Source organism: Oryctolagus cuniculus, chromosome 11, assembly GCF_051225735.1.
Source record: "Oryctolagus cuniculus isolate XC-2025 breed Fujian yellow rabbit chromosome 11, ASM5122573v1, whole genome shotgun sequence".
Classification (NCBI taxonomy): Eukaryota; Metazoa; Chordata; class Mammalia; order Lagomorpha; family Leporidae; genus Oryctolagus; species Oryctolagus cuniculus.
The window spans coordinates 22,705,384-22,727,070 of NC_142877.1; the positions used below are offsets into that span (position 1 = coordinate 22,705,384).

General features: G+C 49.9%; 1 protein-coding gene across 24 annotated transcripts in view; it reads right to left on the bottom strand.

Annotated features, from left to right (window-relative positions):
* CEP250 (centrosomal protein 250) overlaps positions 1 to 21,687 on the bottom strand; it is a 54,976-nt gene that overhangs the window by 16,166 nt on the left and 17,123 nt on the right. For 7 of the 24 annotated variants that reach the window (XM_008256053.5, XM_070051898.2, XM_008256052.5 and 4 more), the window contains 15 exons: positions 21,325 to 21,426; positions 20,645 to 20,803; positions 19,600 to 19,778; positions 19,106 to 19,288; positions 13,858 to 14,002; positions 12,585 to 12,731; positions 11,660 to 11,890; positions 11,328 to 11,521; positions 10,982 to 11,109; positions 10,620 to 10,789; positions 6,204 to 6,371; positions 5,706 to 5,870; positions 3,017 to 3,160; positions 2,175 to 2,308; positions 783 to 921 (listed from right to left, as the gene is read on the bottom strand). In XM_008256053.5, the coding sequence (XP_008254275.3) occupies positions 783 to 921; positions 2,175 to 2,308; positions 3,017 to 3,160; positions 5,706 to 5,870; positions 6,204 to 6,371; positions 10,620 to 10,789; positions 10,982 to 11,109; positions 11,328 to 11,521; positions 11,660 to 11,890; positions 12,585 to 12,731; positions 13,858 to 14,002; positions 19,106 to 19,288; positions 19,600 to 19,778; positions 20,645 to 20,803; positions 21,325 to 21,426 (2,388 nt within the window). Of the gene's footprint in view, positions 1 to 782; positions 922 to 2,174; positions 2,309 to 3,016; positions 3,161 to 5,705; positions 5,871 to 6,203; positions 6,372 to 10,619; positions 10,798 to 10,981; positions 11,110 to 11,327; positions 11,522 to 11,659; positions 11,891 to 12,584; positions 12,732 to 13,857; positions 14,003 to 19,105; positions 19,289 to 19,599; positions 19,779 to 20,644; positions 20,804 to 20,888; positions 20,917 to 21,318; positions 21,427 to 21,687 lie in introns of those variants that run through there. The other 17 variants (XM_089307152.1, XM_089307156.1, XM_089307155.1 and 14 more) reach the window with 7 other exon arrangements.

Here is a 21,687-nt window from a genome sequence, read left to right on the forward strand (position 1 = left end):
ACCCTGGATCTGACATCTGGATCCTCACTGACTCCTGACACATGGGCCCAGGCTAACAAATGGGATTGGGCTCTGTTGTTCTGGGCAGACAGGCCAGCTTCCTGCCGTGGTAAGATCTCTCTGCCCTCAAAGCCTGACACCGAGCCTAATAAAGCCAATCACAATAATAGTGGATACTACCATTTCCTGAATGCTTAGTGTGCTACTAACACTTTATATATTCCTACAATGGTTAAGAATTATTATCTTTGTTTAAAGATGAAGAAACTGACACCCTCACAACTAGGAAGCTATAAAGCTGGCAGTCAAACTTGGGACTAACAGCCTGACCTGTGTCCTTACCCACTGCAATCTACTGTCTGGCTCTCACTGCCTGACTCTTTCCCTCCCAGTTTCACCTCTCTGTACCCAACTTCAGGGTCCTGCAGTGAGCAGACGGGGTCCCTAGAAGTCCTTTTGCTGCTGCCTAACTGATCTGGAGTGTTACTGGTTGCTCAAGTACCCTTATTGCCAGCAGACCAAACACACTAGGAACTGGCTGTGCAGGACCAGGCCTGCACCGACTCTGCACCTTTGGGTATTTATTATGTTCTGGGCTTCCAGGTTCCCCACAAGTCCCCACCCTGCTGCGTCTGGCTACCCTCTCCTGCCAGGGCTGTGGAGGTCTCATCTTCTCCCGTAATTTAGGAAGAGAGAAGAGTCCTCCACCCTGGGCAATTCCCCATTGCCTCCTGCACACGCTTCCACTGAGGAGGCAGGGCTCCCGGCAGAGTGGGAAGTACCTGGGCACTGAGCTCTTTCTGCCCTTCCTGGGCCTCCTGCACGTCCTGCCGCAGGGAGCTCAGCTCTTGCTGTCGAACAGAATCAGCTTCTTCTAAAACAAGGAGTCTCTGTTCCTTTTCCGCCAGCGACAGAGTCAGGCTAAGAAGAGAGGGGGTCAAAGGGCTAGGCCATTCTCTCAGGGAATGAAAAGCTAACTTCTCATCTAACTGTTCTAAATACAGCATTAATAATTAAAACAGAAGTAGTAACAACACTTATTTTAGAGTAACAACAGAAGCTATCACTTGCTGAGTACCTACCACGTATTCTCAGGTCCTTCACGCATATCACGCCTCTTTGTAGCCTCACAATTTATTCTTCTCTAGCAAATTCCAAATATAGCTCAAATTCCATAGTTCCAAAGCTTCCCAAGTCCTTTGCACCCCCATTCCCACTCACTCGCTCCTGCTATCCCCTGCATGCTGGTTCCCAGCTCCGTGAACGGCTCTTCCTTCCAGCAACTCTGCCTACTTCCCCTTCACGCCACCCACGGCCAATCTGTAACTGTATACAATTGATTCTGCCTCCCTTAATGTCCCTTCTTTCCTCTTTTGCCCACTACCCTACCCCAGCTCAACTTTGGTACCTCTCGTCTAGACACCTGTACGAGCTCTTGTCTTTCTGCCTCAGTTTCATCAACAACATCTGTCTCTTCTCAAACTCCTGCAGCCTGTGCACACATGCTGCTCTACATTCTGCATGCTCCTGCGTCACTCACGATACTCCTCACGTGGCTTGTAACACCCGAATGACATAGACTTGTCAACTCTTCTTACTCACCACGCTCCAGTTACACTGTACTTGCCATTTCACCAAATACTGTCAGCTTTTATCTGCCTCAGGGCCTTTGCACATGATTTCTATTCCTACTATTCCTACTATCTAGAACTCTCCCTCACTCCTTTGCCTAGATGGCTCCATTTCATCTTTCAATGCTCAGTTTAAATGCAACCTCCTGAGAAAGGCCTTTCCTAACAATAATGTAGGTTTCTTTCATACCCTATTTCTTTCCTCCATGCATGTATCACAATCTGTAATAATTTGTTCAGAGGAATATTTGATTAAACTCTCCCCACAACACTATAAAGTCCAATGAGACCACACTGTCTTGTTTACCACCGTCTCCCCAACTCTGGCAGGGTGCCTGGTGCATAATGGGTATTCTCTAAATATGTGTTAAATGAATTCAGTATAAGCTCTGAAGATAGCAGCCATGTCTTCACCACAGGGTTTCATCTGTATATCAGAGCTGGAGACATGAAAGGCTAGATGACCCAACAAAGAATTGTCAATGTCACAGTGATCATTGTAGCCAGAAAAGCAAAACTCACCTCCGTAGCTGTCTAACCTACCTGGCTTTCTCTCTCTCCAGCTCCTTCTGAATCTGGCTACACTCCTGGGCCTCTCTCAACTTCTCCTGAACTGCCTGCTCCAACAGCCTCTGGGAGTCATCCTGGGTAACCAGCTGAGACTTCAAGTCCTCCACCTGGAAAGTTAAGGGTGTAAAGGTGAGATGGCAGGGTAGTGGGCCAGTAGGAAAATGTGTTCAGCCTACGATCTACGAAGTCAGAGTTACACAGAGAGAGAAGGAGAGGCAGAGAGAGGCAGAGAAAGAGAGAGAGGTCTTCCATCCACTGGTTCACAGTCAGTGGCCCATTTCCAATGCTCTGCAGCCTCTACCAATCCCTACACACCAGTCTTACAACAGTACTGTTCATGCTGGTTATCTGTCTCCCTGGCCTCACATATATGTGTAAAAGCAGGCACGATAAAAATCTTAGCTGAACAGAAAGAACTATGTTCAAAGGTAAAGTGAGGGCAAGTGAATAGTGATTATCGTGTTTTAAATGAAAAATCAGAACATTATCTGAAAAAGGACTCTGAGAAGGAAAAGCAATCTGGTACATGAGAACACTGGACTTACAGGGAGGATGGGAAGAACAACTGAACCTGGGACTGCCCGAGAAAACCTGAGCTCCCTGATCACTACAGAGGAGAGAGACTGCCACGCCAGGGCTGCAGAGGCACACGCTCAGCTCTGAGCATCCTGCAAGGTCCACTCAGCCCAGGGCTGCCCCGACCCTTCCCAGCTCGGGCAGCAGGGCTGGGGCTCCCCCCACCCTGTGGAAGCAAAGTGGGAGAGGCTGGCTGTGCTGGGGAGGGCTGTGGGGAAGAGCGGGGAGGAGGCAGGCACCTGCTGCTGCAGGTCTCTCTTATCCTGCAGCAGACTGCAGCCCTCTTCTCGGAGGACGGCGAGGTCGTCTCTGTGCTGCTGGGTGGCCTCCTTCAGCTCCTGCTGAGCCTCCCGCAGCTGGGTCTGCAGCAGCTCAGTGGTCTCCTGCAAAGGGAGAAGACATCAGTGAGGACAGGAGAGCCCCCATAGGGGCCTTGGTCTCAAAATCAATGTAGTATAAGGCCGGCACTGCGGCTCCCTTGGCTAACCCTCCGCCTTGCGGCACCGGCACACCAGGTTCTAGTCCCGGTCGGGGCGCCGGATTCTGTCCCGGTTGCCCCTCTTCCAGTCCAGCTCTCTGCTGTGGCCCGGGAAGGCAGTGGAGGATGGCCCAAGTGCTTGGGCCCTGCACCCGCATGGGAGACCAGGAGGAAGCACCTGGCTCCTGGCTTCGGATTGGCGCACCACGCCGGCTGTGGCGGCCATTTGTGGGGTGAACCAATGGAAAGGAAGACCTTTCTCTCTCTCTGTCTAACTCTGCCTGTCAAAAAAATAATAATAATAATAATCAATGTAGTATAAATATTGCCATTTTCTGCTGGATTGGCAAAGGCTGAGGTGGAGCCAGTCATCTATGCTGTTCCCACCTCAGATCCTTGCCTCCTAGTCCCTCCCCTCCCTCACAAAGTGCATGAGCTCGCCCAGGTTCTTTAGTCAGGGTCCAAGGTGGTAACAGCCCCTTACCCAGACCATCGCAATAGCCTGCTGACTATACCCCTACTTCTGTCTGACAACATGACACCCTAGCAGCACACGCATACACACACACACAAACTATTCTCCATTCATGTTCCCCTCCTGCTATTTTGCTATTTAAATACTATCCAACAGTTCCCACTGCCCTAGAACAAAACCCAAGCACCTACTGTGATTGACAATGGGCTCCCACCTACCTCTCTCCGCACCCCTGAGCCCACTGCACTGAAGCCACACTGCCTCCTTTCTGTACTTCAAACTCCTGAGACACTTTCTGTCTGTACTAGGCCTTCTGATGGCTTTCCCTTGACCTGCAATGTTCTTCAAATGATGGACTTTTTTAAAACACTTTTTTTTAAAATATTTATTTATTTATTTGGAAGTCAGAGTTACAGAGAGAGAGAAGGAGAGGGAGAGAGGCAGAGAGAGAGAGAGAGAGGTCTTCCATCCACTGGTTCACTCCCCAATTGGCCGCAATGGCCAAGAGCAGTGCTGATCCGAATCCAGAAGCCTCTTCTGGGTGCAGGGGCCCAAGGACTTGGGCCATCTTCTATTGCTTTCGGAGGCCATAGCAGAGAGCTGGATTGGAAATTGAGCAGCCGGGACTCAAACGGCACCCATATGGGATGCCAGCACTGCAGGCTGCGGCTTTACCTGCTATGCCACAGTGCCGGCCCCTTAAACCACTTTTATCACCCCAAGAGAAATTCTGTACCTAAGGGCAATCAGTACAGACGTCACTTGGGAACCCCACACACCATATCAGAGGGCTTGGGTTCAAGTCCAGGCTCCACTCTGATTCTAGCTTCCTTCTAATTCACACCCTGGCAGGCAGCATGTGATGGTCCAAGCAGCTGGGTCCCTGCAATCAAGTGGGAGACCTGGACCAGTTTCCTAGCTCCTGGCGTCAACCTGGCTATTGGGACATTTGGAGACATAGAAGATCTACCTGTCTCTCTGCCTTTCAAGTACATATATACTTGAATATATATATATATATATATTATAAAACCCAATATATATACATTTTAAAAGCCAATATATATATATGTGTGTGTGTATGTATATATATATATATGTATATATATATATTTATCTCCAATAGTAGTCATTCTGCATCAGTCACCTCACCCCTAATCTCATCCCCTTCCTCCACTCCCAACCCACCCACTAATTTGTTTTCTGTCTTTATAGATTTGCCTGTTTTGGACATTTCATATGGAGGGAACTATAATCTTAGGAATGATTTATGTTACTTAGCAGGATATTTTCAGGGTTCACCTACGTTATACCATGGGGCTGGCTTCTTTTCTTTTTTAAAGATTCATTTATTTGAAAGAATTATGGAAAGGGTGAGAGAGAGAGATCTTCCATCCACTGTTTACTCCCCAAATGGCCACAATGGCCAGGGCTGGGCCTGGCCAATGCCAGAAGCTATGAGCTCCATCCAGGTCTCCCATGTGGATGCAGGGGCCCAAGGACTCGAGCCATCTTCCACTGCTTTCCCAGGCACATTAGCAGGGAGCTGGATCAGAAGTGGAGCAGCCAGCACTCAAATCAGAGTCCGTATGGGATGCTGGTGCCGCAGATGAGGGACTGGCTTCTTTTCAACCTTCACATCTCAGCTCAAACATCACTTTTTCAGCAGTAGCCATTCCTAAGGTGGCCTCCTTTGAATCACTCTCAATTACATCATCCTATTTATTTCCTTTAGAGCACTCACTGCAATCTGTAATTATCTTGTCTATGTCTGCTTATTTTTCATTGTCTCTGCCACTGGAATGTTAAGTTCCTTGAGGGCAGGGACCATGTCTGTCGGGAGGCGTGTCAGGTCACGCCTTTACCATACCCATAACAGGCTAGCACCTCGCCCAAGACACGGTGCCTGAGTGCCAATGAACGACGCCATGCCGAATGGGTGCGGCATGCCCCTGCCCAGGACCACGCTCCATACCTGCTCCCTTAACTTCTGCACCTTCATGTCCTGTCTCAGTCGTTCCAGCTGCTGGCTGGCATCTGCCAGCTCCTTCTGGGTCTGCAGCAGGGTCTCCAGGAGGGACACTCTCTCCTTCTCCGTTTCCAGCTGCATCTGTGGAGGGGTGGGGAGGGCAAGGGCTTGCTGGCTTAGGGTTAGCATGCCCACCCACGAGGCCATAAGCCCAGCTGCTCTAGGACTAGTCTAGCAAATGGGGTGGGGCTGAGGGCAGAGGAAGTTCTGAACCCATTGCATCAGAACCAGGAAGTACAAAGCTTGAAACTGGTTTGCTCGCTGACAGGATGTGGTACACGACAGCCCTCCCTCAGGAAGTGTGACGTACTGCGGGACCTGCAGCTGATGGTGGGGGACCCTGCTCACCGGGAGCAAGGTGGACAGCTGCATTCTCTCCTGCAAGCCCCGCTGCAGCACCACGAGAAGGAAGTGGTCAGGGCTCTAGGGCTCGCAGCTCCTCACCTGGCACAGGGCGCTCTCTGCCTGCGTCCGTTCCTCTTCCCGTTGTGCCCGGAGGGCCTCCGTTTCTGTCTGCAGTTCCCTCATTCTCATTTCCAGCTCCAGCTTCTCCCTCTCTAGGCTCTCCAGAACCTTAGCCAGCTCCTGCTGGTGCCGGGCACGCTCCTTCTCCTGGCCGCGTGAAAGAAACATTGTTAGAACCACAAGGGTGAGGAAAGGAGGCAGAAGAAGGGGCCTGTACTGAGACTCTCCCTAAACTCTCAGGAGCTGTGGAAACTCTCAGTAATTCTCTAGGCCTGTAACCCCTGCCTCATCTAGCTCGCCAAATTTATGAGCCAAATGGGATTTATAAAACAATCAAATTATTAATACATGTACAACTGCTTTCTAAAGTGCATTCTGTCCCTCATATAAACCACAAGTGTCCATTATCCTCACAGCAACCACAACACAGCTGGCCACTGCAACCATGAGCTGAGGCGGTGACTCTGGCTCAACCCATTCTGCTGCTCAGGGTTGCAGACTTAGCCACTGAAAAGTCAGCCTTGGCCCAGATTGGGATACTCCCTACCTTATAAAAGAGATTAGGAGGGGTGGGAGCGGGGGTGGGAAGGCAGGTATAGGGGGAAGAAGCACTATATTACTTAAAGTTGTACTTATCAAATTTGTACTCAATAAATAGAAGGCATCTTTGGAAAAGAAAAAGAGATTAGGAGAGGGGCCCTGGTTCTTCCAGAGGTCCACCACTGACCAAAGCCTTCCAATCTCCTAGCTACCCTCTATTAGGTTCTCAGGATATGGTGGAAGGTACTCAAGTCAGGCTGTGTGCCTGGGTGACAGCCTATAATCCACCATTGCAGGTGGGACCTCAGTTGCTTTCTAAATATCTCTGTGCCTCAGTTTCCTCATCAATAAAAATGGGGATAACAACGGTGTCCTCCTAGGGTGCTCTGAGGATAGAGCTAAGTCACATGAATCACTTTATTTCTATTTTTTAAATATTTATTTATTTATTTAAAAGGCAGAGTCAGAGAGAGAGAGAGAGAGAGAGAGAGAGAAACAGAGAGATCTCCCATCTGCTGGTTCACTCCCCAAATGGCTGCAACAGCTAGAGCTGGATCAATCTGAAGCCAGGAGCCAGGAGCTTTCTCCTGGTCTTCCACGTGGATGCAGGGGCCCAAGTACTTGGGTCATCTTAAACTGCTTTCCCAGGCACATTAGCAGGGAGTTGGATCAGAAGTGGAGCAGCCAGGATTTGAATGAGCATACATATGAGATGCAACGTCACAGGGACAGTGCTACACTACAGCACCAGCCCCAAAAGATTCATTTATCCTGAAAGGCAGAGTTACAGAGAAAGGGAGAGATAGAGATAGAGAATTTCTATCTGCTGGTTCACTCCCCAAATGGCTGCAATGGCTATGGCTGTACCAAACTGAAGTCAGGAGCTCTGAACTTCATCTGGGTCTCCCACATGGATGCAAGGCTCCAAGTACTTGGGCCATTTTCCACTGCTTTCCCAGGTGCATTAGCAGGGACCTGGACTGGAAGTAAAGCAGGTGGGACTCAAACTGGCATTCATATGGGATGCTGGTGCCTCAGGCTGCACCACAAAGCTGGCCCTAACATAAATCATGTTAAACAGTGCTCAGCATACAGAAAGCAGTCAGTACATAACAGCTAGCAACATCATTGCATCAGTAGTTCCTTGTGCCATTCCTTACAAATGTTTATAAGTTGGCAGTTAGCTATTCATTTATGGGCATGCCTTTACTGTTCCAGCCCTTTCCTTTCCAACATCATCTTGTGCAGCCGTCCCTGCATGACATTCTGACCTTCTTTCTGGCCACACTGACCTCCTGTCAAGTCCATGAGTATGCTAAACACTTGCAAATCTTAATCCCTTTTCATGCTTTTCCTCTACCTTCTCCTCCCCTGCCAATTGTAAGGGAAATCCAAATGGAATTCCTGGCCCCCCACTTCAACCTAGCTCAGCCCCAGCTGTTGTGGGCATCTGAGGAGTGAATCAGTGAGTGGGAGATTTCTCTCTGTCTCTGCTTTTTCAAATACTTTTAAAGATGTATTTATTTGAAAGGCAGAATTACAGAGAAGGAGAAACAGAGAGAAAGAGATAGAGAGAAGATCTTCTATCTGCTGGTTTACTCTTCAAATGGCTGCAACGACAGTGGCTGGGCCAGGCAGAAGCCAGGAGCTTCTTCCAGGTCTCCCATGTGGGTGGCAGTGGTCCAGGGACTTGGGCTATTTCCCACTGCTTTCTTAAGCACACAAGCAGGGAGCTAGATTATTAGAAGAGGAGGTGCCAGGACTCCAACTGGCACCAATATGGAATGCTACTGCTGCACGTGGTAGCTTTACCTGCTATGCCACAACACTGGCACCTTCATCTCTCTGAATATATTGAACACAAAAGCACATAAGTCAGGGAGGAGTGAATATAGGGGGCCAGTGTTGTGGCACAGTGGGTAAAGCTGCTACCTGTGACACTGGCATTCTATATGGGCAGCAGTTTGTGTCTTGGCTGCTCCACTTTTGACCCAGCTTCCTGCTAATGGCCTGGGAAAAGCAGTGGAAGATGGCCTAAGTGCTTGGGCCCCTGTCATCCGTGTGGGAGACCAGGATGACGTTCTTGGATCCTGGCTGAAGCCAGGTTCAGCCCTGGCCATTGTGTCCACTTGGGGAGTAAATCAGCAGATAGAAGATCTATTTCTCCCCCTCTCTTTTAAACTCTGACTTTCAAATAAATAAATTAATATTAAAAAAAAAAAAAAAAAAGAAGAAGGGCCAGCGCTGTGGCATAGCAGGTAAAGCCGCCACCTGCAGTACCAACATCCCATATGGATGCTAATTCCAGTCCTGGCTGCTCCACTTCCAATCCAGCTCTCTGCCATGGCCCCTGCACTCACATGGGAGGCCCAGAAGAAGCTCCTGGCTCCCAGTTTCAGCTGTTGTGGCCATTTGGGGAGTGAACCAGTGCATGGAAGATCTCTCTCTTTGTCTCTCCCTCTCTCTGTCTGTAACTCTACCTCTCAGATAAATAAAATAAATCTTTAAAAAAAAAAAGTGAAGAAAGAGTAAATACAGGTAAAAAGTTTCTTGGTCATTCAGGAAAAGAGTAAAAATACTCTTTAACTTCAGATTTTATTATGTATATTTTAAAATTAATCACTAACGTAATTTTTTAGAATATAGTACATATCATCCAATATTTGTGAAAAAAATGAGAAAAGAATACAATTTAGTCATCTAATTATATTCTCTAAATAAAGTGAAGAAAGATGATCTCCCTTCCCCAAAAGATAAAACAAGGCAGGACAAATAACATAAGATATCAGGAATAAATCCAAATATACCTAAAATCATAATAAAAGCAAATGAACATTACATAATTTAATAACAAAGAAGGGGCCAGTGTGGAGGTGTAGTGTGTAAAGCTGCCGCCTGCAGTGCAGCATCCCACAGAAGCGCTGGTTCATGTCTGGGCTGCTCCACCTCTAATCCAGCTCTCTGTTAATGGTCTGGGAAAAGCAGCAGATGATTGCCCAAGTGCTTGTGCCCCAGATGCCCATGTGGGAGTCCCAGAAAAAGCGCCTGGCTCAGCCCTGGCCATTGCAGCCATCTGGGGAGTGAACCAGTAGATAGAAATTCTCTATCTCCCTGTCTCTCCCTTTCCCTCTGTAACTCTTTCAAATAAAGAAAAGGCCGGCGCCGCGGCTCACTAGGCTAATCCTCCGCCTAGCGGCGCCAACACACCAAGTTCTAGTCCCGGTCAGGGTGCCGGATTCTGTCCCGGTTGCTCCTCTTCCAGGCCAGCTCTCTGCTGTGGCCAGGGAGCGCAGTGGAGGATGGCCCAAGTACTTGGGCCCTGCACCCCATGGGAGACCAGGATAAGTACCTGGCTCCTGCCTTCGGATCAGCGCAGTGCACCGGCCGCGGTGGCCATTGGAGGGTGAACCAACGGCAAAAAAGGAAGACCTTTCTCTCTGTCTCTCTCTCTCTCACTGTCCACTCTGCCTATAAAAAAAAAAAAAAAAAAAGAAAGAAAAGAAAGAAAAAAGAAACACAGTTCTGAATCAAGCAAAAATGCATCTAAGGCATTCTTCTGTCCTGTTTATATCCTGGGGCCAGTTTACTAATCTTCAATCCAAGGGTCCACTTCTAATTCTTTGCACACACCAAAGCAACAACAATCACGCCTAACACAAATAGAGCTCATTTCTTGCTAAGAACTGTTCTTAGTTTCATATATTAACTCATTTAGTATTAGAAGCTAGATTTTAACCTAGGTGTCTGAATTCGACTCTTCAAAGCCGCAATATCTGGACCAGATCAGCAGGTGGAGTGCCCACTGAAGAGAGGCAGCATCTGCGTCTCCCTCCCTCAGCCACACCCACAACCTACCCAGTTCTCCTGGAGCCGGCGCACCTCCTCCTCGTGGGCCACCTGCTGCTGCTCCAGGGCAGTTTTCCCCTCTTGCTCAGCCTGGGCCAGCCTCCTGGCTGCTGTGCTCCGCTCCTGCTCTGCCTGGTTCCGTTCAGTGTCCAGCTCCATCTTCAGACACCTCACTTCTCCTAAGACACTCAAGGCAGGATCAGCTCTTTGAGCACCCGCCCCTTTCCTTTATCGAACAGATTTCTCCCTCTCCTGTAGTCTTCATGTGCATCTCAGGGGCCCCGACCTTGGCTCGATTAGGACCTCTAATGGCCTTATTGGTTCTCACCGCCCCACGGAATGCAATGTGTCCTATCCCATTAGGTTCTCACCTTGGATAACTTCCTTGGCTTGAGTGACAGTTTGAATCTGGACCTCCAGCTGCCCCTTGGTGACCTCTATCACAGAATTTTGTTGTTGTGCCTCAAACAAACTGCTCTCCAGCTGTTCCTTGGCAGAGCTGTGAGATTCAGGAATCAGGAAGAGTTCTTACCCATCAAGCCACCTGCTCTCCCATAAGGGGAGTTGGGCTCTAAATACTGGCTACCTGGAGAAGTTAGAGGAGCAACTTTAAATTCAGAACTCATTCTGCACTCTTAAACTCAGGACACTGAGAACTTAGCATGGCCACCTCTTGCCTTGAGAACTCTGTCTGGCTGAACTGGGTCTAGGTCCTACCTGAGTCCCAGCAGCTGTTCGGTGAGGTCCTGGCGGTCCCGCTCCACAGCCTGCAGCCGAACCTCTAGAGATGCCCTGGCTCGCACGAGGGCCTCCTTCTCCTGCACTGCTCTGGCAAGCACTTCTTCCTGTCGCTTCGCCTCCTGATGCAGCAGCTCCAGCTGAGCTGCAGCTGCTTCCTGCTGGTGATGTGCCTGAGAGGAAGAAACTGGTGACCTACAGAACAGAACTGAGGCAGGATTCCCCGGGGCTGCTAGGTTAGGGCCATCAGCTCTCTTTCACAGGGAGCATGCCTGACAACTTAACATGACGTGTCAATTTTGTCTTCTCACCTCATTTAATTTCTCTTGAATTTCTTCCTTCTCTTCTTGGATGCCCTTGAGATTTAGCTGCAGCTCAGCCCTGGCCTCCTCTGCTTTATGCAGCTGAGCCTCCAGATGAGTTTTCTTTTCCCACAGGGCTTCCCTGCTCCTCTCGGCCTCCGCCAGGTCCACCTGCAAAGTGTTCCTCGCCTGCTCTGCTGCCTCCACTCTGCTGCACACAGACTGGTTCTCCTGCTCTAACTACTGACCAAAAAGACAAAGGGGTACAGGGCACCAAAGACAAATGGTTATGGTTCAGGGATATAGTGAAATCCAAGGGAGGTATAAATCTGTCTGCAAAGATGAACACAGGTGAGATTTTAATAGAGTTGGGGGGTGGGGGTGGGGAAGTCCATTCATTTGATTTGTAGCCTACATTCCAGGTACTAACTGGACTGGATGCTGGTGCTGAAGACAAAAAACCCCAAATCCTGCTTTCAAAGAATTCAGAATAATGGAACTAGAACATTTCTGGGCTCAGGTGAAGCAAGAGGTTTCCCTGGTACAATAATAGGTTAAATCTGCAACCTTTGGAGGAGATTCGTTAGTACTCAGGCTCTTCAGCAGTTCCTTTTCTGGTGACTGTTCTTATCTCACCTAATAGACTAAGAATCTGGCCTTCTTTCCCGAAGACATGGGCTCCTTCCCAGCTCTGATGACGCACCCTGACGCCCAGGGTGGATCTGTGACATTTCTGATGGCTAGGCCCAACCTTCACAGTCTTTGCTCTGCTCTGCACTGTCAATGTCCCCTGTGCTCACTTCAGAATGACACTTGGAAGCTGATCCATTAAGGACTCTGCTCTCCTGTGGGAATCAGTCCCTTTCTTCTGTCACTGGCTTGTCCACGGTCAGAGCCCAGCCCTACCCTGCAGACCAGAGAAGTCGTCGCTCACCTGGAGAATCTGCTGGTTCAGCCCAACTTTGTCTAAGGCCAAAGCCTCATTTAAGGCACCGAGCTTGACAGCTGCAGCCCGAAGATCAGCTACCTCTGCCTTCAGGCTGTTCTCAGAACTTGACAGCTCTGCAATTGACTGTTCTGCCTAAAAACAAAGAAGATTGAAGCATGTCCTATTTCCAGTTTTCCTGCAACAGTAAACAATTCACGTGCTTGACACCACTGTTCTTCTGGAGCAGAGATCAGTCAGCACTCCGCTCCCTTGCATTCGCAGCACATTCCTCTCACTGAGGAGTGAGAGAGGAGCCCACAGTCAGGGCACAGATGCCAGGATGTAGAAACAACCATAAATGTAATGACACCAAAAAGTGCTCTGCAAACTCAAAGAAGGCTTTAAAAGGCATTAGTTCAGTTGTAACAGTTAAAAATGCTTGGTAGAGGGCCAGCGCCGTGGCTCAATAAGCTAATACTCCGCCTTGTGGTGCCGGCACACCGGGTTCTAGTCCCGGTCGGGGCGCTGGATTCTGTCCAGGTTGCCCCTCTTCCAGGCCAGCTCTCTGCTGTGGCCAGGGAGTGCAGTGGAGGATGGCCCAAGTGCTTGGGCCCTTCACCCCATGGGAGACCAGGATAAGCACCTGGTTCCTGCCATCGGATCAGCGTGGTGTGCCGGCCGCAGTGCACCAGCCGCGGCAGCCATTGGAGGGTGAACCAATGGCAAAAGGAAGACCTTTCTCTCTGTCTCTCTCTCTCTTACTGTCCACTCTGCCTATCAAAAAAAAAAAAAAAAAAAAAAAAGCTTGGTAGAGGAGTTGATGATTAAGTTGGGTATTCGGAGATGAGGAATGGTCTGCAGTAAAAGGGGGAACAAAGAAGCCAATCAGATGAAGGACAAAGTATACGCAGTCATGAAAGAACACGGTACCACCAAGAACACAGTTAACGCCACGTGGCAGAAGCAAAGGACACAGATTGAGGGTGAGGTTTGGGGTGGAAGAGGAGGCTAGAAACACAGTTTGGGGCAGATGGCACAGGGTTTTGAATGTGGCATCACAGAGCTGTGAAGCAAGTGGAAGTTTTTAAGTGACTGACATAACCAGACTGATACGTTAGATAACTCATTCTAATTCCAATCCCACGATTGTGCTGGGAGGGACAGAAATAGGAGGAAGAATAGGCCTGAAGATGAAGAATGAGGCAGGCTGCATGCCCGTCCTCTGGGGACACAACTCTGTCCACCGCCCACCCGGCAATTGTAGACGAGGCCGACGCACCCTAGACAGTGCTGCGGTCACTTCTGCTTGCTCTTGCCTCAGTAATTCCCCTTCCAGACGACTTGACTCCAGGGCTTCCCGAAGAGTGAGCACTTCCGCGAGTGACTGTGACTGCTTGGCTTCCAGGACCACCAGTGTCTCCTGACTAAGATGGGAAGGAGAGGGGGGCTAGAGAAAGTTTTGGGGAGTGGCAACACCCAAAAAGGTAACTAAGGTATAATTGTCTTTACTATGTCATAGAATGAGGAAAGTCTCTCTCCCTCCCTCTCTTTTTTTTAAAAACATTTATTTATTATTTGAAAGCAGAGTTCCAGAGAGGCAGAGGCAGAGGCAGAGAGAGAGAGAGAGAGATCTTCCATCCATTGATTCATTCCCCCAGATGGCTATAAGGGCTGGAGCTGCACTGATCTGAAGCCAGGAGCCCGAGCCAGGGCTGGGGCAGGAGCCGGGAGCTTCTTCTAGGTCTCCTATGTGGGTGCAGGAGCCCAAGGACTTGGGCCATCTTCCACTGCTTTCCCAAGCCATAGCACAGAGCTGGATTGGAAGTGGAGCTGCCGGGACTAGAACCGGCGCCCATATGGGATACCAGTACTGCAGGTGGTGGCCTTACCTGCTATGCCACAGCACCGGCCCCAGGAAGGTCTCTTAAAACAGAAATATTTCTGGGGCCAGAGCTGTGGCACAGAGGGCTAAGCTACCAACTGCAGTGCTGGTATTCCAGGTAGATGCCAGTTTGAGTCCCAGCAGCTCCACTTCCTATCCAGCTCCCTGCTAATGGCCTGGGAAAGCAGCAGAAGATGCCCCAAGCGCTTGCGGCCCTGCACCCATGTGAGAGACCTAGATGAAGTTCCTGGCTCCTGTCCCAGCCCTGGTTGTTGCAGCCATTTGGGTAGTGAACCAGCAGACAGAAATTTTCTCTCTTCCCTTTTCTCTTTGTAACTCTGACTTTCAAATAAATAAATAAATAAATAATTTTTAAAAAGATTACTAAAATATATCACATGATTAAAGCAAAGTGCAGAACAATGTATGTAGTAATATATATAAAATAACATATATATAACTGTATATATTATATATCAATCAGTATGTATATCCTATTATATGTGTGTATGTCTTACTTCCCCAAACTAAATGTTACTTATGCAAGAAAACAAGTATAAGAAAGAAGAAGGCCAGTGCCACAGCTCACTAGGCTAATCCTCCACCTTGCAGCGCCGGCACACCGGGTTCTAGTCCCGGTCGGGGCGCTGGATTCTGTCCCTCCCGGTTGCCCCTCTTCCAGGCCAGCTCTCTGCTGTGGCCAGGGAGTGCAGTGGATGATGGCCCAGGTGCTTGGGCCCTGCACCCTGTGGGAGACCAGGATAAGTACCTGGCTCCTACCATCGGACAGCGCAGTGTGCCGGCCACAGCGCGCTGGCCATTGGAGGGTGAACCAACAGCAAAGGAAGACCTTTCTCTCTGTTTCTCTCTCTCACTGTACACTCTGCCAGAAAGAAAGAAAGAAAAGAAAGAAAAGAAAGGAAAGAAGGAAAGAATATATAGTTATATTTGCATGAAGTAGCACTAGAAAAATAAAAGAAAAATTTTACATGGTTATCTATGGTAGGAAGGGAAATTGGAGAAAGGATTAATGAGAGTGAGACTTCTCTGTGTGTATCTTTTAAAATCATTTTGACTTTTAAATATTAAAAAACATACTTGAGGGGCTGGCATTGTGGCATAGCCAGTAAAGCCACTGCCTGAGATGCCCACATCCCATATGGGCACAGATTTGTGTCTTGGCTGCTTTACTTCCCAGCCAGCTCCCTGCTAATGTGCCTGGGAAAGCAGCAGAAGATGGTTCAAGTGCTTGGGCCCCTGAAACCACATGGAAGACCAGATGAAACTCCAGGCTCCTGGCTTCAGTCGGGCCCAGCCCTAGCCATTGCAGCAATCTATGGAGTGACCCAGTGAATGGAAGATATCTCTGTCTCTCCCCCTCCCTCTGTAACTCTAACTTTCAAATAGATAGAGCTCCCATCTGCTGGTTCATTCCCCAAATGCCCATAATAGCTGGCTAGGCCAGGCAAAACCAGGAGCCAGGGACATAATCCAGGTCTCTCACATGGGTGGTAGAAACACAAGTCCTTGAGCCATTCTCACTGCCTCCCAGGGCCTACACTGGCCCAAAGCTGGAGTCAGAAGCCAGAGCTGGGTATTGTACTCTGATGTAGGATATAGGCATCACAATCACTAGGCCTAAAGCCCACCCAGATTTTGACTTTTAAGTCATATAAATACATTATCAAGTCAGATAAAAACAGATTATCTCCAGATCGTCTGCCCTTCCCTTGCTTCAGGGGAGATCATTCCTAGCACAAGTCATGACCCTTACAGCAGTCCCTCAGGCTTCCAGGATTCATACCTCTGTGCAGGGAACCAGGACACAAGAGTAGGGGAATACACGGGAGACGGAGAAGATACATCTTGGGGTAAGCATTGGGCCCAGTGGTAACGAGGCCCCTTAGGACACTTGCACCCCACACTGGAGTGTGTGGGTTTCAGTCCCAGCTCCACCTCCAATTCCAGCTGCCTGCTAATGCACATCCTGCGAAGCAAGTACTTAGGTGCCTGGCACCCATGTGGGAGACTCAGATTGAGTTCTGGGCTCCTGGCAAGCCCAGCTGTTGCAGGCATTTGTGGAGTGAACCAGCAGATGGAAGATCAATCTCTTATTCTCTCTTTCTCTCTCTCCCATTCTAACTTTCTAGTTCTCTCTCCCTCTGCCTTTCAAATGAAAATTTTTTTTTAAAATGTAGAAGACGTATATATGAAGGAAGATATACATTCCTGCTACCAGTTACTGAAGACCTCTAACATGGCAGGCTCCACTGTGGGGAGCAACCCGGACTAGACTAAGTTACTGGAATTAAGACTTATTCTATGCATCTGCTCTCCCACAATATGGCGCTGAGAAGGGAGAAGCAGCTTCTACACAGCTGCCTCCAGTTCAACCAATAAACTGTAGGACCTGCTCCTGATTGCAGGAGAGCAGCGTACTCGGCGTGTGGGTAGCAGAATTGGGATTGGCGGAAGAGGACTATAAAGGAGGAGAGAGACAACATGCACCAGGAACATTTAAGGGGAACATCTATCTGAAGGAACACCTGTGCAGCCCCCGAGAGAGCCGGCCGGCGGTGTGCCGCTCCCCTGCGGAAGTGGGGAAAGTGGCCAGGGGGAACCGCCCTTCCACGGAGGTGGAAGGGACGGTAGCCAACCCGGGAAGAACCAGCAACAAACCCGGGGAGGGCCGAGCAGACAAAAGAACAGCGCAGGGTCCTATGTCGTTCCTCCATGAAGAGGGGGAGCGACACTCCACCCTGGAATTTTCCAGTATCCTGATTGCCCATCAACCCTTCAAGGTAAATATTTTCTCCATTTTACAAGTAAAGTGATCTGTTCAGTGGCAAAGTCATAACTGAAAGCAGGCTTTTGCCTGACTCTAAATGCTGTTGCTCTGTGACATCACATAGGGGAATTCACAGATTGGTTGGGTCCATTTATCCTGGATTTCTCTTCCTCACCAGATCTTTTCCTTTTACTTCCTAAAACAAGTCTTTTTCGGGGCCAGCGCTGTGGCATAGTGGGTAAAACTGCCACCTGCAGTGATGGCATCCCATATGAGCATCCCATATCAGCTGCTCCACGTCTGATCCAGCTCCCTGCTAATGTGCCTGGGAAAGCAATGAGGATGCTCCAAGTCCTTGGGCCCCTACATCCATGTGGGAGACCCAGAAGAAGCTGCTCGCCCCTGGCTTTGGATTGGCTCAGCTCCGGCCAATGTTGCCATTTGGGGAGTAAACCAGTAGATAGAAGACCTCTCTCTCTGCCTCTGCCTCTGTAACTCCGCCTTTCAAATAAGGTCTTTCTCTCTCTCTTTTTTTTTTTTTTTTGAAGATTTATTTATTTAAAGGCAGAGTTACAGAGAGGGAGGGGGGGAGGGGGGGGAGAGGGGGGAGAGGGGGGGAGAGAGGGAGAGAAGGAGAGAGGGGTAGAGCGGGAGAGGGGGAGAGAAGGGGAGAGAAGGGGAGAGGGGGAGAGAAGGGGAGAGAAGGGGAGAGAAGGGGAGAGAAGGGGAGAGAAGGGGAGAGAAGGGGAGAGAAGGGGAGAGGGGGAGAGGGGGAGAGAGGGAGAGAGGGAGAGAGGGAGAGAGGGAGAGAGCGAGAGAGGGAGAGAGCGAGAGAGGGAGAGAGCGAGAGAGGGAGAGAGCGAGAGAGCGAGAGAGAGCTTTCATCCACCAGTTCACTCCCCAGATGGCCACAATGGCCAGGGCTGGGTCAGACTGAATCCAGGAGGCAGGAGCTTCTTCCAGGTCTCCCACATGGGCACAGGGGCCCAAGAACCTGAGCCATCCTCTACTGCTTTCCCAGGTGTATTAGCAGAGAGCTGGATTGGAAGTAGAGCAGCTGGGACTCCAACCAGCACCCATATGGGACGCCAACGTCAGAGGTAGCAGCTTTACCTGCTATGCCACAACGCCAATGTGTTGTGAGAACTAGACAGTTAAAAAGGGAAAGAAAGAAAGAATAAGAGAGATCAATCTTCCATCTGCTGGTTCACTCCTCAAATGCCTGCAACAGCTGGGCTTGGGCCTGGCTGCAGCCAGAAGCCCAGAACTCAATCTGAGTCTCCCACATGGGTGTCAGGGACCTAAGTACCTGCTTCCCAGAATGTGCAGTAGCAGCCCTTTGCAGCTCAGCCTACTCTGAACAGGCCATGAACCTTCCTGCCTCCTCCTTGTTGCTGCTCTGTTCCTTCAGCCCTTGTCCTGCTCTCTATCAGTCAGAACAGGTCGAGGACCTGCTCAAAGTCTACCCCCTCCTCCCCAAAGCTTCCCCGATTAACAGTGATTAACTGTTACTCCCAGGCTCCCTAAGGACCTAACTCAAAAGTCTAGCTCATCTTTCACCTGGCCTCATGTCACAGTTGCTGGTGTCTGTCTTCTCCATTCGACTGCGGGCTCGTTGAGATCCGGGCCTGTGTCTTACTCCTTTCTGTATCCCTCCCCGTACTCATCCCTGCGGGTGCTCAGCAAAGTCTGGAGGAGCTTTCTGCATGTCTTCCCGCAAAGGAAGGAGCCGTGAGCAAATCAAGCCCACTGCTCAGCAGGCTTTCAGTGCCCCACGTTGTGAGAGGAGAGTGGTGAAGGCGGCTGTGGAATCGAAGGGAGGCCAGGCTCAGCGTGCAGGGGACTGGTCATACTCACAGACGCTCCCTTTCCCGGGCAGCCAGGTGCAGCTCCTCCAGCTGCTCCTCCTTCTCACCCTGGGCAGAGTCCCCTTGCAGCTGAAGCTCCACATTTGCCCTTCGCAGACGCCAGGCCTCCTGCTCCAGCACCTCCAGCTGCTGCTGCAGCTCCTCCCTGGCCTTCTGCAGAAGCTCTCGCTCCCTGGGAGGAGGAGGCCAGAGATGGGCAAAGGTTTGGGGCCTAAAATTCTTGCCAAAAGCAGACATCAGGGAGTCAAAGGAAAGAGCGACTACTATGTTTCCTTTCACATCCCATCTTTCCTTTTGAGTGGCAAACTTTTCTATAATCACAAAGATCCCAAACCCAGCAAGAAGCAGAACTCAAAGCAAAGCAGCCAGAATAGCCCTGGATCACAATGGGATGGGCCAACCGAAAACACAATGGGAAGGAGTAGATGGCTGCCCGAGTGTGGAGACCAGGGTGGAAGCAGGATGAACAGCCTGCATGCTTACTTGCTGAGAGAGTCCACCTCTCCCTGGAGGCCCACAGTCTGCCCTTCCAGAGTGTCCCGTTCCCCCGTGAGCTTCTGCAGTCGCTGTCTCAGGCCTCTGCCCTCTTCTTCCCACTGGTCATGCTGCTGCTGCAAGATGCCCATGGCCTCCTGGCAGCCTGAAAGCTGCTGCCTTAGGTCCTGTGGAGGGACAGCAATAGAAACCAGAGGGTGAGCACGAGGGCAAGGGCAAGGCACAGACATAGAAACCTGAAAACAGGGCTGGACAAGGGGACGGGGGCTGCTGCAACAAGGGTAAGCTGAGAACAGGGATGGGACCACCCCAGAAGATGGGATTCGAGACTATCAGGTTTCTGCAGCCCCAGTCTTAGGGTTCAACATCTTCAAATGCTAAGTGTGCCTAGCACCTCCCTAGTCAGGGAGCACATCCCCAAACACCCACCAAGGCTCTGGCTGTCACTCTGTACACAGGACTATGCAAAGATTGCATGCAATGCAAAGTGTGCCACTGGCATGCAGAATATGTCTGTTATCCACAAATACAATTGGGTAGACAAAGAGATTTTAATGGGCACTTGAGGACAGTGACAAAACACCTCAAGAGGGGCTGGTACTGTGGTGCAACAGGTTAAGCCACTGCCTGTAATGCTGGCATCCCATATGCCTGCAGTACCAGTTCTAGTCCCAGCTACTCCACTTCTGATCCAGCTCCATGCTAATAGCCTGGGAAAAGCAGCAGAAGATGGCCTGAGTCCTTGGGCCCCTACTATCCATGTGGGAGATCTGGAAGAAGCTCCTGGCTCCTGGCTTTGGCCTAGCACAGCCCCAGCCATTGCAACCATTTGGAGAGTGAACCATCAGATGGAAGATCTCCCTCTGTCTCTCTCTCCTTCTTTTGTCTGTAATTCTGACTTTCAAATAAATAAATAAAGCTAAATAAATAAGGCTAAAAAAAGCCTTATGACTGGTAGACAGTAAGGAAGCTGGGGCACACTTCAATATAGATACCCTCCCTGCTGCCTGAGAAGGAACTCTGGGGTTCTCACCTGCATGGCCTGGCGTCTTCGAGTCAGCACTGAGCGCACAAAAACGAGAGCCTTGTCTGGGTCCTGGGAGTCAAACTGGGAGAAGCCACTCAAGTCCAAGCCCGAGGAGCTCTCATGACCACAGCCTTGCACCACACTGTCCCCTTCTTCTACCATGGCCTGAAACCCAACACAGTGGGGTTACCACCTACTTGGTCAAGGCCTGGAGTCCACTCCAGAGGACCACACTCCAGCCTGGACAAACCTGAAGTTTTCCTTCTCAGGTCTTCTCCCTGGTGCAGAGGGATGGGTTATCAGAGCAAACAAAGGCTGGTCCCTTCACCTTTGGTGACCCAAAACTAGGATAAGCAACAAGACTAGTGCACTCCCTCGGGGACGGGAAATGAAGAAATGAAGGACGCAGAGGTTACTGCAGAATGAAGGCCAGGATCCTGTTTGTGGCCTGAGAACTGCAACTGGCAGCAGAAAAGAGGACCTGTCCACTAGGCAGTGCTGGGACACGAAAGCTGAACTACGCCCTAGGGTTTCATTTTCAAATACACTCAGAGAACTCATCCCCATGAAAGCAGACATACAAACACCTCTGAGTCTGGAAATGCAAGCATGACGGAGAGGCACGGAGGCCTGGGGAGAAGGGCAGGGCACAGCCTGGTTACCACAACCAGGAGGCTTACCAGTACCTGGATTATGTCCTTGATCACCTGCTGTAAGGACAATTTCTCTTCCTGGGCATTCTTACTAAGAGATGCCTCGTGTTCCACTAATTCTGCATGGTTTGTCTCCTGAACAAGGAACAGAACAAAGCCTAAGAGCCAAACTCTCAAAGGAGAATGTAGAATTCCAGACCCAAAACCGCCCAGTCTTACTCTGTCTATTCTGCCTACCCACCTTCCCCTCACTACATGTGAGCGATGATGGTTGTCCAGGGACTCTGAAGACAATGTGATGTGTTTGTAAAAGTTCTGATGAAATGATGATGAGCTCCAAATCAGACTGCCTAGATTAGAGTTCTCACTTACTGAGGTGGTAACCGTAGGCAACTG